Raw genomic sequence first — 13,468 nt, forward strand, 5'->3', positions numbered from 1 at the left:
GATTCTTTACCAACTGAGCCACCAGGGAAGCCTTTATATATAGTAGTGTGTATATATTAATTTAATAAAAACAATATGGACTTTTGGATAGCAGCCATTCTGACTGGTGTGAAATGATACCTCATTGTGGTTTTGATTTGCATTTCTCTAATAATGAGTGATGTTGAGCATCTTTTCATGTGTTTGTTAGCCATCTGTATGTCTTCTTTGGAGAAATGTCTGTTTAGTTCTTTGGCCCATTTTTTGATTGGGTCGTTTATTTTTCTGGAATTCAGCTGCAGAAGTTGCTTGTATATTTTTGAGATTAATTGTTTGTCTGTTGCTTCATTTGCTATTATTTTCTCCCATTCTGAAGGCTGTCTTTTCACCTTGCTTATAGTTTCCTTTGTTGTGCAAAAGCTTTTAATTTTAATTAGGTCCCATTTGTTTATTTTTGCTTTTATTTCCAATATTCTGGGAGGTGGGTCATGGAGGATCCTGCTGTGATTTATGTCGGAGAGTGTTTTGCCTATGTTTTCCTCTAGGAGTTTTATAGTTTCTGGTCTTACGTTTAGATCTTTAATCCATTTTGAGCTGGAGAGAGTGTGGAGAAAAGGGAACCCTCTTACACTGTTGGTGGGAATGCAAACTAGTACAGCCACTATGGAGAACAGTGTGGAGATTCCTTAAAAAACTGGGAATAGAACTGCCATATGACCCAGCAATCCCACTGCTGGGCATATACACCGAGGAAACCAGAATTGAAAGAGACGCGTGTATCCCAATGTTCATCGCAGCATTGTTTACAATAGCCAGGACATGGAAGCAACCTAGATGTCCATCAGCAGACGAATGGATAAGGAAGCTGTGGTACATATACACAATGGAATATTACTCAGCCATTAAAAAAAATACATTTGAATCGGTTCTACTGAGATGGATGAAACTGGAGCCCATTATACAGAGTGAAGTAAGCCAGAAAGAAAAACAACAATACAGTATACTAATGCATATATATGGAATTTGAAAGACGGTAACGATAACCCTATATGCGAGACAGAATAAGAGACACAGATGCATAGAACAATTTTATGGACTCTGAGGGAGAAGGTGAGGGTGGGACGTTCTGGGAGAATAGCATTGAAACATGTATATTATCATATGTGAAACAGAACACCATTCCATGTTCGATGCATGAGACAAGAGCTCAGGTCTGGGGCAATGGGATGACCCAGAGGGATGGGATGGGGAGGGAGGTGGGTGGGGGGTCCAGGAAGGGGAACACATGTAAACCCATGGCTGATTCATGTCAATGTATGGCAAAAACTATTACAATATTGTAAAGTAATTAGCCCCCAACTAAAATAAATAAATTTATTTTAAAAAATAAATAAATAATAAAAAATAAAAATAAAACAATATGGATAATTAAATAATATTTGATATCTTTCTGATGATTCAGTTCTAAGCTCCGAATCGTATATAACTAGTTTAAGGAATCATACAGGCTCATATGGATGCAAATTCTTTTCTGTGATCTGGGACGTAAACTACAGACTCAATGTATTTGAGTGATGCAGTTTCTGAACTTTTCCTAAACTTCTCAAAAGTAATGTCTTATTTATTTGCTAAAAAATGTATCCTATACATTGTCATGTCTCTTTTAGGAGACAGTCAAAACTGAATTGGGGATGATATCATGGAGAATAACTATTAATATGTTTCTGCAACCACAGTAAAGTGAGGACATGAACAAGGAAAACTGCACTGCTGTAACAGATTTCATCCTCCTTGGATTCTCAGATACCTCTGAGCTCAGAGTCTTCCTCTTCCTGCTGTTTCTCTCCATCTATGGAGTCACAGTTTGGGGAAACCTGCGCATGATTGCCCTGATTCAGGTCAGCTCTTGACTCCACACCCCCATGTACTTTTTCCTCAGCCACTTGTCCTTTGTGGATTTCTGTTACTCCACGATCATCACGCCAAAGATGCTAGCTAGTATCTTAAATTATGACAAAGCCATTTCCTTCCTGGAATGCGCTGTGCAATTCTACCTGTTTTACACATTTGGGGTAACTGAAGTCATTCTGCTGTCAGTGATGGCCTATTACTGCTTTGTGGCCATCTGTGACCCACTGCTGTACACGGTCACCATGTTCTGGAATCTCTGCATGGAGTTGGTGTCTTGTTGCTATCTCAATGGTACTGTATGTTCTCTGATTCACTTGTGTTTAGCTCTTCCTATCACATCCTACAGATCAAATATGATCAACCACTTCTTTTGTGATCTTCCCCCTCTCTTGTCTCTTGCTTGCTCTCATGTCACTGTGAATCAATTGGTACTATACTCTGTGGCCACTTTCTATGAGATCATCACTATCATGGTCATCCTCACCTCCTACTTGTTTATTCTCATCACCATCCTGAGGATGCGCTCTGCGGACAAAAGGTGCAAAGCCTTTTCCACCTGTGCTTCCCACCTCGCTGCCATTGCTGTCTTACAGGGAATGATCCTTTTCATTTATTGCCGACCTCAATCTGGCAACAGCATGGGCATTGACAAAGTGGCCACGGTGTTCTACACTGTAGTGATCCCCATGCTGAACCCCCTGATCTATAGTCTGAGGAACAAGGATGTGAGAGAAGCTCTCAGAAAAGTGGTGAGCTCCAAAGTATTTTCCTAGAGAATATTTTCCTAGCAAGATTCAGCGTTCCAGTTTGGAGGTTGATGAAAGGGTAGTGATGCATTGCAGTGTTGGAATGAAAAGAATACTCAAGATGTGAATAGCTATGAGTGAGTCTTTTTAATTCTCTTATCTTTGTGCCTTTTTAATTTACAAGTATAGGACTGAGAATATTTCAAAATGTGCAGCCTACTTCTTTGCTTTAATCCCATCTAAATTGTTTTATTTATTTATTTTTTTAGTTTATTTATCTATTTTTTAACTTTACAATATTGTATTTGTTTTGCCATACATTGACATGAATCCACCATGGGTTTACATGTTTCCCCCTTCCAGAACCCCCCTCCCACCTCCCTCCCCATCCCATCCCTCTGGGTCATCCCGGTGCACCAGCCCCGAGCACCCTGTATCATGCATCGAACCTGGACTGGTGATTCGTTTCACATATGATAATTTACATGCTTCCATGCCATTCTCTCATATCCTCCCGCCCTCGCCCTCTCCCATAGAGTCCATAATACTGTTCTATTTATCTGTGTCTCTTTTGATGTCTCACATACAGGGTTATCTTTACAGATTAACTAAATACCATACTGTATTGGTGTTTTTCTTTCTGGCTTACTTCACTCTGTATAATAGGCTCCAGTTTCATCCACCTCATTAGAGCTGATTCGAATGTATTCTTTTTAATGGCTGAGTAATATTCCATTGTGTATATGTACCACAGCTTCCTTATCCATTCGTCTGCTGATGGGCATCTGGCACTGTTTATAATAGCCAGGACATGGAAGCAGCCTAAAGCGTTTTAAATTGGACTGTGTGCTGGACTGTTAAAACACACATTTAATTTTCTCTTAGACTTTCATGAGTTTAATGGACTAAGTATCACATTTTTTTTTAACATCCATTATGGCGACTATGATTCATTTCACAATTGAACACCTGCTATTTTCCAATAAAGAACACACCTTTGTCAGTTTTTACATAGAATGAGATTCCATATGTGTACATGTCATGGTCTTTGTAGACCAGGACCTGGGGACTGGAGTCAACGAGAAGAGAGACACAGGGGACCCAAGTCTAGAGTGAAACAAACGTGCTTTATTTGCAGAAAAGCATGTTTGTATATCTTTATACAAGACAGCTTTAGGCAGTAAAAAAATTGAGCAAAAACAAAGCCAAGAAACTAACAATCTTCAAAGGGCCAGAAAGCATTCCATATCCTAACTAAGAGGGGCATAACGGAATAGATAACTTTTAAGTAAGGTCGCTGAAGGGAGTCACTGAAAGGAATCCAAGCAGGTGCCCTCTCTCATGATCTCAGTCCTGAGAACTGCGTGCAGCTCTGCTCGTTCCTGTTTTCCAGGAACTGATAAGGAATAGAGAATCCTTGAGAAACGGCACACAGAATAACGTATTGGATCCCTTAAAACTGAACCTCCCCTGACATGTGTGTGTGTGTGTATATATATATATAATCTTTATTGTTTTGTTCTTACTTCCTTTATTATTTTTGTTTGTATGTTTGTTTTTGTCATTGCAGTGTCCAATGGGTTTGGAGTTTCATATATTGTCACATCTGAATAATAGATACATTAATAATAATTATGTTACAGGCATTTAAAGGAAATTAAATTACAGGTCAAGTACAAATAGCTTAGGAATATCCCTAACACATAATTGGTTGTCTCTATGTACGTGTATATATGTGTCTGTGTGTGTGTGCGTAGATGTATATTGTCTATTGTACTTGACAGTACTGTGCTTTGCAGATACTGCATTTTTACAGGTTGAAGATTTGTGGCAACCTTGCATCAAACAAGTCTATTAGCACCGTTTTTCTAGCAACATTTGCTCACTCGTGTCTCTGTCACATGTCACATTTTGGTAATTCTTGCAATATTTTAAACTTTTTCATTATGGTATAAGTTATGGTGATCTGCCATCTCTGATATTACTATCGAAAAAGATTACAGCTCACTGAAGGTTTAGATGGTGGTTAGCATTTTACGGTATTTTTCAACTAGGATACATATATTTTTTAGTTTTATTGATTTGCATAAATTTTTACATTATTTTACTCTATTTTGGCTGTGCTGAGTCTTCTATGTGGTATGTGGACTTCTCTAGTTGCGGTGCTTGGGGTTAGTTCCCTGTGGCACGTGGTACCTTAGTTGCCCCACAAGGGATCAAGCACAAGTGCCCTGAAAAGGACAGTGGATTCTTAACCACTGGACCACTAGGGAAGTCCCAATATATGTACATTTCTTAGACATAATGTTTCAGCTTGCATATTTAGATAGACATATGCACACTGAAAATATGTTTGACCTGCTTTATTAATGATATTTGTCTTACTGAAAAGTAAAAGTGAAGCCGCTCAGTCATGTCCAACTCTTTGCGACCCCATGGACTGTAGCCTGCCAGGCTCCTCCATCTATGGGATTTTCCAGGCAAGAATACTGAAGTGGGTAGCTGTTTCCTTCTTCAGGAGATCTTCCTGACCCAGGGATTGAGAGAGTCATTTCCTAGGCAGGTTGATAAGAAGTCCAGGGGTCCCCAAGGAGAGAGGGGTCTGGAATTGTCAAGGACGAAGAAAAGACAAACTATTTTTTTTTCCTCTACATTCCTTAGGATTATATAACAAAAATGTATCCTGCTTGAGGACAGTCTCTGGGAAAAACCTTCTGGCTAATTCTGTTATCTTAAATTTTAAATTATGGAAGTAGGTCTGGTGAGGTCTTTACAACCTCCAGACATTCTTTTGATTTACTGTAATAACTAATTTGAGAGTATATAATTCCACTGCTAACGCTAGCAAGGGGGTACTCTTTCTGCCCCCTTCTGATGTCTATGTCAGAAGCTTCCTCTATCCCTTTTATACTTTAATGAACTCTATTGCACAAAAGCTCTGAGCGATCAAGCCTCATCTCTGGCCCCGGATTGAATTCTTCTCCTCCGGAGGCCAAGAATCCCGGTATCTTTTCGTGGGTTCAGCAACAACCTTCCAGTATCAAATCAGGATCTCCGGCATTGCAGGCAGGCTCTTTACCATCTGAGCCACCAGGGAAGCCCTATTTGCCTTATTAGGTTTGGTATATTCACTTTATTGTCATATACCAAACCTATAATATCTCTCAGTTATGTCTGTATACTTATAAAGGTATACACCTGCATATTATGTAGATATATTGATATATTATATATGTGTATGTATTGGTTGGTTGTTGTTTAGTCACTAAGTCATGTTCGGATCTTTGGCGACCCCACAGACTATAGCCCACCAGGTTCCTCTATGTATGTAATTATTTAATAATCATTGTGATGAATATCAGCATTTTTGACTTTTGCCTATTTTCTCTCTTTTAATTATTTTCTTCTGGCTTACTTTAAAAATGTGAGTCAAATGCTTACTGTGACTCACAGGTGAACTTCTAACCTCTGTGTATATTTCTTTTCTGTGTCTTGATGAAATGACCTTTGTTCATCCTTCCTTCATGTGTTTAAACCTCATTTCTTCCTTCAACCTTGGCTCATATGTGCCACTGATACTTTATTTGTGCTTCCATTATGTTTTATGTAAATTTCTACATTGCCTTCACTTGCTCAATGAAGCATCTCTCTGTGTGTCTATACGAATGTTAGAAAGCACTTCACTGGAGTTTATGAAAACCAGGATAGGCAATTTGACTCTCATTTTTTAATTTGACAAGTAATACAAACTTCTTCATTTCTCAGTTTCCTCAAGTTTGAAAAATGGTTATTCCTGTTAGCCTTTCAACATTATACCAAGATTACATTTTGACAACATGTAGGTACTCACTGGCACTAGGAAGATACTTTACATGTGTTTCAGTGAAGTCTTTGAGGTCTGGAACTATTTATTCTTTTCTCTCTCACTACCACTTATGTATTATAAGTTATCTTTATTTTTTATTAGATAGTTTGATGACTAAAAACTGGTATATAAACTGTATTTATATTGAGCTTAATATTAGAACTTAAAGTACTATGTTGATTTTTTACGATTGCAAATTGGTTCAGAATTGTCCCATGCTGAATATGTTATCCATGGTGTGTTATATCAGGCAGGTCCACTTAGGGAAAGAAATGCCTAGTGAGGTTGAATACATGGAATGTTAGATTTTGCAAGCCTGGAGAAGATGAAGAATGTGTCCATTTAATATTTTATTTATTTAAGTATTTTGGTTGTGTTGGGTCTTCGTTGCTTCATGCAGACCTCTCTAGTTGCAGTTCATGGTCTTCTCTTGTTGCAGCACATAGGCTGTCTCATTACAGTGTGTGGGCTTAGTTGCCCGTGGCATATGAGATCTTAGCTTCCCGCCCAGGGATCGAACCTAAGGCCCCTGCATTGGAGATGTGTTCTTAACCACTGGATCACCAGGGCAGTCTGTGATTTAATGATTATTAACTTCAGGAAGCAGCTATCGTTCTTTGTGTGTGCAGACAATAGGGAAGAAGTATCCTTGCCAGAATCTCAAAGGTTGGAGGATGTGCTCTGCTCCTCTGATGTGAAGCTCATGAGGAAGAGACAGAGCTCTAAGGGTGTCTACACGTTTCAGCCTATAGACACAGGCCCCGCTGGTCTTTGGTCCCTGGGACAAGCCAGACTGCTGCTTTTGCCTCTGAGTAGACTATGGTGAGAAACTGGAAAAGAAACTGGAAAGCAAGAAGACATTTCTTTCTTTTCTCCTCCCATTTCCCTTGAACTTTTCCTCCTTTTCCTTCCCCTCCCCTTTCCCTTTTTTTCTGCATTTGGTTGAACCTGAAGGTGAGCCGGTTAACAAGGGCATCTGGGGGATTCAGGTTGCAAGTCGCAGCAGCAACATCATGGCCCAAAGAATCGAAGAGTGGACATGAAAATATGACAAAAGGCTACAGCATGACTTTTTAGGGATTGCAGTACACAATGCAGAGTTTCTTTTTTTAACCTGTTCTCATTTCGCTTAGTGTGTGTGTGTGTGTGTGTGTGTGTGTGCGTGTGTGCGCGCGCGCGCGCGCGCACGCACGCGCGCATACACGGGCACTCAATTATTCAGTCATGTCCCGCTCTTTGTGACCCCATGGACTGTAGCCTGACAGGCTCCTCTGTCCATGGAACTTTTCAGTGGGTTGCCATTTCCTCCTCCAGAGAATGTTCCTGACCCACAGATCAAACTCACGTCTGTTGCATTGGCAGGCAGATTCCTTACCACTGCACCACTTGGGAAGCTCCACTTACTATATAAATCTCTCTGTAACTGAATAGTCAAGTACTCCTCAAGCCTCTTGTCTTCATTTTATTATTTTAATTATAGATACACTACACTTTATTATTTGTAATATTTGTAAACTAATGATGACAGAGTGTGGTTGTCATCGTTTAAGATCTAAGCAAAATTCCATGGTTCCATATTGTACAATAAATGTCATAATTTCCTTATAATTTCTAAAGTAAGAATCATTATATTTTCTTTGGTTGCTTTGCTTTGTTGTTGTTGTTGTTATTACTTTTGGTTTTTTTTGGCCATGCTACAAGGCATACAGGATCTCGGTTCCTGGACCAGGGTTGGAAACTGTGCCCCCTGCAGTGGAAGCTGAGTTTCCTTGGTTGACTTTAGACTTAGTAACTAAATGAAGTTTTCCTGGACAGCTTGTTCCAAAAGTAATTTTAGCCATCAAAAATAAATGTTCTTTGAAGCTGGTGACTTGTTGATCAGATAGAATGGGAAGAGTGATTATCAGAATTTTGGAAGGGGGTGAGAGAGATATATAAATCACTGGACCATGGAAATATAGATAAAGCATTCAACTTTATTTCTATATTTTATACCTTGTGTCAAATAAAATTATATGTTTACAGTACACAAATCAGCAAGAAAAAGTGTATAAAGAAACATATCTCTCTAATAATATATTTTAGATAAAATAAGACTCCAGAAAACACCCTAACATGGATTTATAGGTTATTTCCTATGTGAATCTAAAAATTAGAAGCAAAAGAGAAAAACAACAGCAAGAGAAATTTGAAAGATGGAAGCATTTTAATGTTTAATGGTTTCCTTTCTTTTCTGCTCACTTTGCTTACATTTCCATTGGGTGTTCAAGTTTTTCATACTAATCTGAAAGACACTTTACACCTTAAGATCACTAACGTCTATAAAGAATATTTACAAAATATCATAATTTGGTAACATTTAATTTTATGTATTAGGCATGCTTTTCGATATGTATTTTACTTTTTAGTTGATTTTTGTTTTGTTTTCAACATGTAGTCTAGATTTTTATGTACTTATATTTACATTTAGTGATTTAAAATATAAATGCAGTGAAAATAAATCCAGCCCCATTCTATATTTTATCCCAAATTTGGATGATATTTTAATTCAAATTTTGATAAGTATTAAACTTATGGGTTTTTTGTTGTTGTTTTATACTTTGTTAAGTGAAAGAGTACTTGCAAACAAATTGTGCAGCTCTCATCCCCAAACTATATAGAAATGTTCACAACATCATTTACTGAGAATGATTTCCTTCCCGGTTGGTATGTAACATATCCAGTAGCATTTTTAAATTATGATCTTAGTGTTGATACTTCTATCAGACCCTGGGTAATATCCAATGGTCCCTACCCCATCTTCTTTTCTTTTTCTTTACTAAAGAGTGAAGGTTATATTATTTAACAATTGGCTTCCCTGGTGGCTCAGATGGTAAAGAATCTGCCTGCAATGCAGGAGACTTGGGTAATATTTACTATTCAAAGTACAAAATTTTCTCTGCAACACCCAGTGGTGTTATACAAGGTTATAATATATACTATTTTCTATCAGCAATTGCCTTATTAATACATGGACAGAACTATATTATTCTTCTAGCTGGGTAAAATAATCCTCAGTGTGGGGGAGGAGATGATACTTATAAACCACATACAAAATTAAATGCTACAATTAATGGGAACAAGATGCAGAGTTCCTTGTAAATGTTTTGCCGTCGATGTTGATTGTATTCAATATTCAAACTACAAGAAGTAAATTAATTAAATTATATAAGCATTTGCTCATCCCAGATTAAATATATATATGTAAATATATATTTATTTATTTATTTATCAGAACATTAAGGTGTACACTTGAAATATACACAATTTTTGCTTGTCAATTGTACTTCAATAAGTCTAGAAAAAATGTAAAAGAATAAAATAATATACTAAAAATATATTTACTGATTAGTAAACATAACTTTTGCTGTTCTTGTTACTTTACAAAATGTTTTGGATTCTACCACAGTGATCAGGGAGCGTGGGGAGAAGACATTGACACTTTTGATTAATTTTCATAAAAATATTTCTAAAGCTGCTGTTTGTTTTTCAAGAAATCAGAATTTCATCAGAAAACAATCATTGATTTTAATTGCTTGTTCTGAGGCCTCCAAAGAACAAGGCAGGGAGTTTTCTCTAGGGTCTTGTTGGCACCGGGAGTAGAAGAGATATGAGAGTCCTCTCCCCCAAACCAGTGACTTTCCAGAGGCTGGAAGGGAGGCTGCTCTTTTCACCTGTAGGTTTGTGTGTAGGTTTGAGAAAATAGGATTGTCTTTACCTTGTAAGTAATCTAGAAAATATCTTAGGCTTGTTAATTCTTTATCAGAAAAATTATTTCTGATAAACAATGAATGTTTAGTATGAAAACCTCCATAGAATACTTGGGATACATTTATAGCATTAATTCATTATCTACCTGAGATTCAAATGTAATTGGGCTTCCTATCTGTGTGCCAATTTGAGAAATTCCATCATTTTTTTTCTATATTAAGAACTCCTTCATTATAAGTGTCATCAGAGTGTGGAGAATCTCAATTTTCACACATGCTTCTGACAATTTGAGTATTCTAGGTGCCTAAAGAAGAGAGAATCATCTAGACAAGAGTCAATATTTAAGACTTTTAACCATATTTATTTTTAAAAAGGGCTTTCTCTAACATCCATTCTTTATGTTCCATCCTTACCCATATCAGAAGATCTCTGCGGCCCTCACATAAATATTGGACTAACTTTTATAGCTTTATAGCATGAAGTTTGCCTTTAAAGTGGCCAAAAGAATTAGCAAAATGAGGGGTGAAATGTGACATTTACAAAGTAGAAATGCTCATATCTCAATCTGTAATGTGAATCACAGCCTGGTGTAGAGAGAAGGGTATGTCACTGGGAATTAAGGAATATGGGCTTTTGCTGTAGCTGAACATCAATGCCACTGTATGTCACTAGGCAAGTCATAGCTTCTTCAGGTTTCTGTTGCTTACATGTAAAAAAAGACCACTCAGTAGGTATTATTTCCTGGAAGCTGTAAATCATTATTTAATTTGCTAGCTGAACTTTTCAGTCAAAAAAGAAGAATGATAATTAAAGTGCTAATCACATATTAAAAATATGAGCGTAAGTAAGTACAGGTTTCCTGGTGGCTCAATGGTAAAGGATCCACTTGCCAATGCAGAAGACCCAGGTTTGATCCCTGGGTGAGGAAGATCCCCTGGAGAAGGAAATGGCAGCCCACTCTAATATTCTTGCCTGGGAAATCCCATGGATAGAGGAGTCTGGTGGGCTGCAGTCCATGGGGTTGCAGAGTCAGACATGACTTATCAATTAAACAACAGTAAGTAAGTTGTTATTACTTACCACACAGACTAATCTTTGTTTACATCACAAATATGCACATATTTTATGTAAAACTTAATTCCGATTATAGAAGTTATTTCAAATGTTTTCACTTTTTATTAGTAACTGTAGTATCAGCTAAAATTATTTCATTTTGCAGAATTCATGGAGATCAGTATTAGAATGTCTCACATGAGGATTTGATTACATGTTACAAACAAAATTGCTTGATTTATAGTTATTACATTTGTATGTCATTAAAATTATATTTCAGAACTTGAACAGAATTAAGTTTTATAATTTTTGAGGGAAAAATTAACTAGTAATTCTTTTCTGAAGCTGTAGCTATTTTTGCCTTGGATGATGAACCCCTATCAGGATTATAACACAGATTTCTTCTGGCTCAGTTCATATACCCTCTGCACAGGGCACAGGTAAGCATGCTTTATGTGTCACTCACTCTCCTAATAGATTATTTTCAAGACAGATTTTCAGATCCGTCCATCAGGAAACACATTTCTGACAGAGAGAAATATAACTGTTGGGGCCACATTCGCCCTCTTGGGTTTCTCAGACTACCCAGAAGGGCAAGTCCCCCTCTTCTTGGTGTTTCTGGCCATCTACAGCTTCAGCATAGCAGGGAACCTTGGGATGATGGTCATCATCAAAGTTAACCCCAAACTGCACACCCCCATGTATTTTTTTCTCAGCCACTTCTCTTTTGTGGATTTCTGCTATTCTTCCATCATTGCTCCCAAGATGCTGGTGAACCTTCTTGCAGAAGACAGAACCATTTCATTTTCGAGATGTATGGTGCAGTTCTTTATCTTTTGCACCTTTGTGGTGACTAAATTAATTCTATTTGCTATGATGGTCTATGACCGCTCGTGGCTATTTGCAGCCCTCTGCTCTACACAGTCGTCATGTCCCAGAGACTCTGTGCCATGTTAGTGGTCGTGTCATATGCTTGGGGAGTAGCTTGCTCCTTGACTCTCACGTGCTCTGCTGTCAAATTATCTTTTTGCGGTTTCAACACAATCACTTCTTCTGTGTGCTTTCTTCCTTGATTTCCCTCTCTTATTCTGATTCTTATCTCAGCCAGTTGCTGCTTTTCATTGTTGTCACCTTTAATGAGTTGATCACATTGCTTGTCATTCTCACGTCTTTCGTGTTCACTGTTGTCACCACCTTGAAGATGCAATCAGCTGGTGGGCATCGTAAAGCCTTCTCCACCTGTGCCTCCCACCTGACCGCCATCAGCATCTTCCACGGCACCATCCTCTTCCTCTACTGTGTGCCCAGCTCCAAAAACTCCAGGCACACAGTCAAAGTGACATCTGTGTTTTACACGGTGGTCATCCCCATGTTGAATCCCCTGATCTACAGTCTGAGAAAGAAGGATGTCAAGGACACAGTCAGCAAACTAATGAAAACAAAATTGTTTTCGCATTGAAGGCATGTAACTGCTAAATATTTACTTTGGTTATTAAAGAACACTTTTCTGATTTTGAATGAATTATGTGTCAAAAATTCATTTAAAAAATCACTTTAGATTTGAAAAACAAAAACTGCAATGAAAAGAACATAAGTTTTAGATCAGGAGACTATACCTGGTTCTGACTAAATAAGTCAGAGAAGATGAATTGACCGGACTCAGTCATTATCTACAAAACCAATTTAATATGATTTTGTCCATAAAGTGGCATATAGAACAAAAAAATATAGATAATATATCAAACATATTGTATACATGCAGTAAACTCTAGTTCTGTTATTCCTTTTTTCCTGATGACTAACATGTAGTCTTAAATAAATGACCGATTTTGCACTTTAAATTTGGTGAAATAGATGACAGAGAAAGATATAGTTTTACTTTCAGGAACCTTCTAAGCCAGTGGTGTTAGTTAATATCATAATACAGTTGGTGGGGACAGATTGTACAAAATCATTTGTGGCTATCATGCATCTTTTACTTGGCCTTTAAGGATAGACAGATTTTTAAAGAGAAACAAAAGAGAATGACATAAGTTTTATTTGGGAGTAAAGAACATAATGGTCAAGAGTCATTGATTCACGGTTCTATTGAGATGGATGAAACTGGAGCCCATTATATAGAGTGAAGTAAGCCAGAAAGAAAAACACCAATACAGTATACTAA

General features: G+C 37.6%; 1 protein-coding gene and 1 pseudogene across 1 annotated transcript; both read left to right on the plus strand.

The window, feature by feature from the left end:
- Nucleotides 1–1,727: 1,727 nt before the first annotated feature.
- On the plus strand, nucleotides 1,728–2,663 carry LOC145515879 (olfactory receptor 5L1-like; annotated as a pseudogene).
- An 8,422-nt stretch (nucleotides 2,664–11,085) lies between these two features.
- On the plus strand, nucleotides 11,086–12,763 carry LOC145513794 (olfactory receptor 5D16-like). Its single transcript, XM_081510753.1, is given in 4 exon segments — nucleotides 11,086–11,091; nucleotides 11,782–12,193; nucleotides 12,196–12,342; nucleotides 12,345–12,763. Coding segments are annotated over 4 exon segments (984 nt in total).
- The last annotated feature ends 705 nt before the right edge of the window (nucleotides 12,764–13,468 follow it).

The sequence above is a fragment of the Giraffa tippelskirchi genome, chromosome 7 (genome assembly GCF_054371585.1).
Source record: "Giraffa tippelskirchi isolate mGirTip1 chromosome 7, T2T-mGirTip1v1.2.pri, whole genome shotgun sequence".
Lineage (NCBI taxonomy): Eukaryota > Metazoa > Chordata > Mammalia > Artiodactyla > Giraffidae > Giraffa > Giraffa tippelskirchi.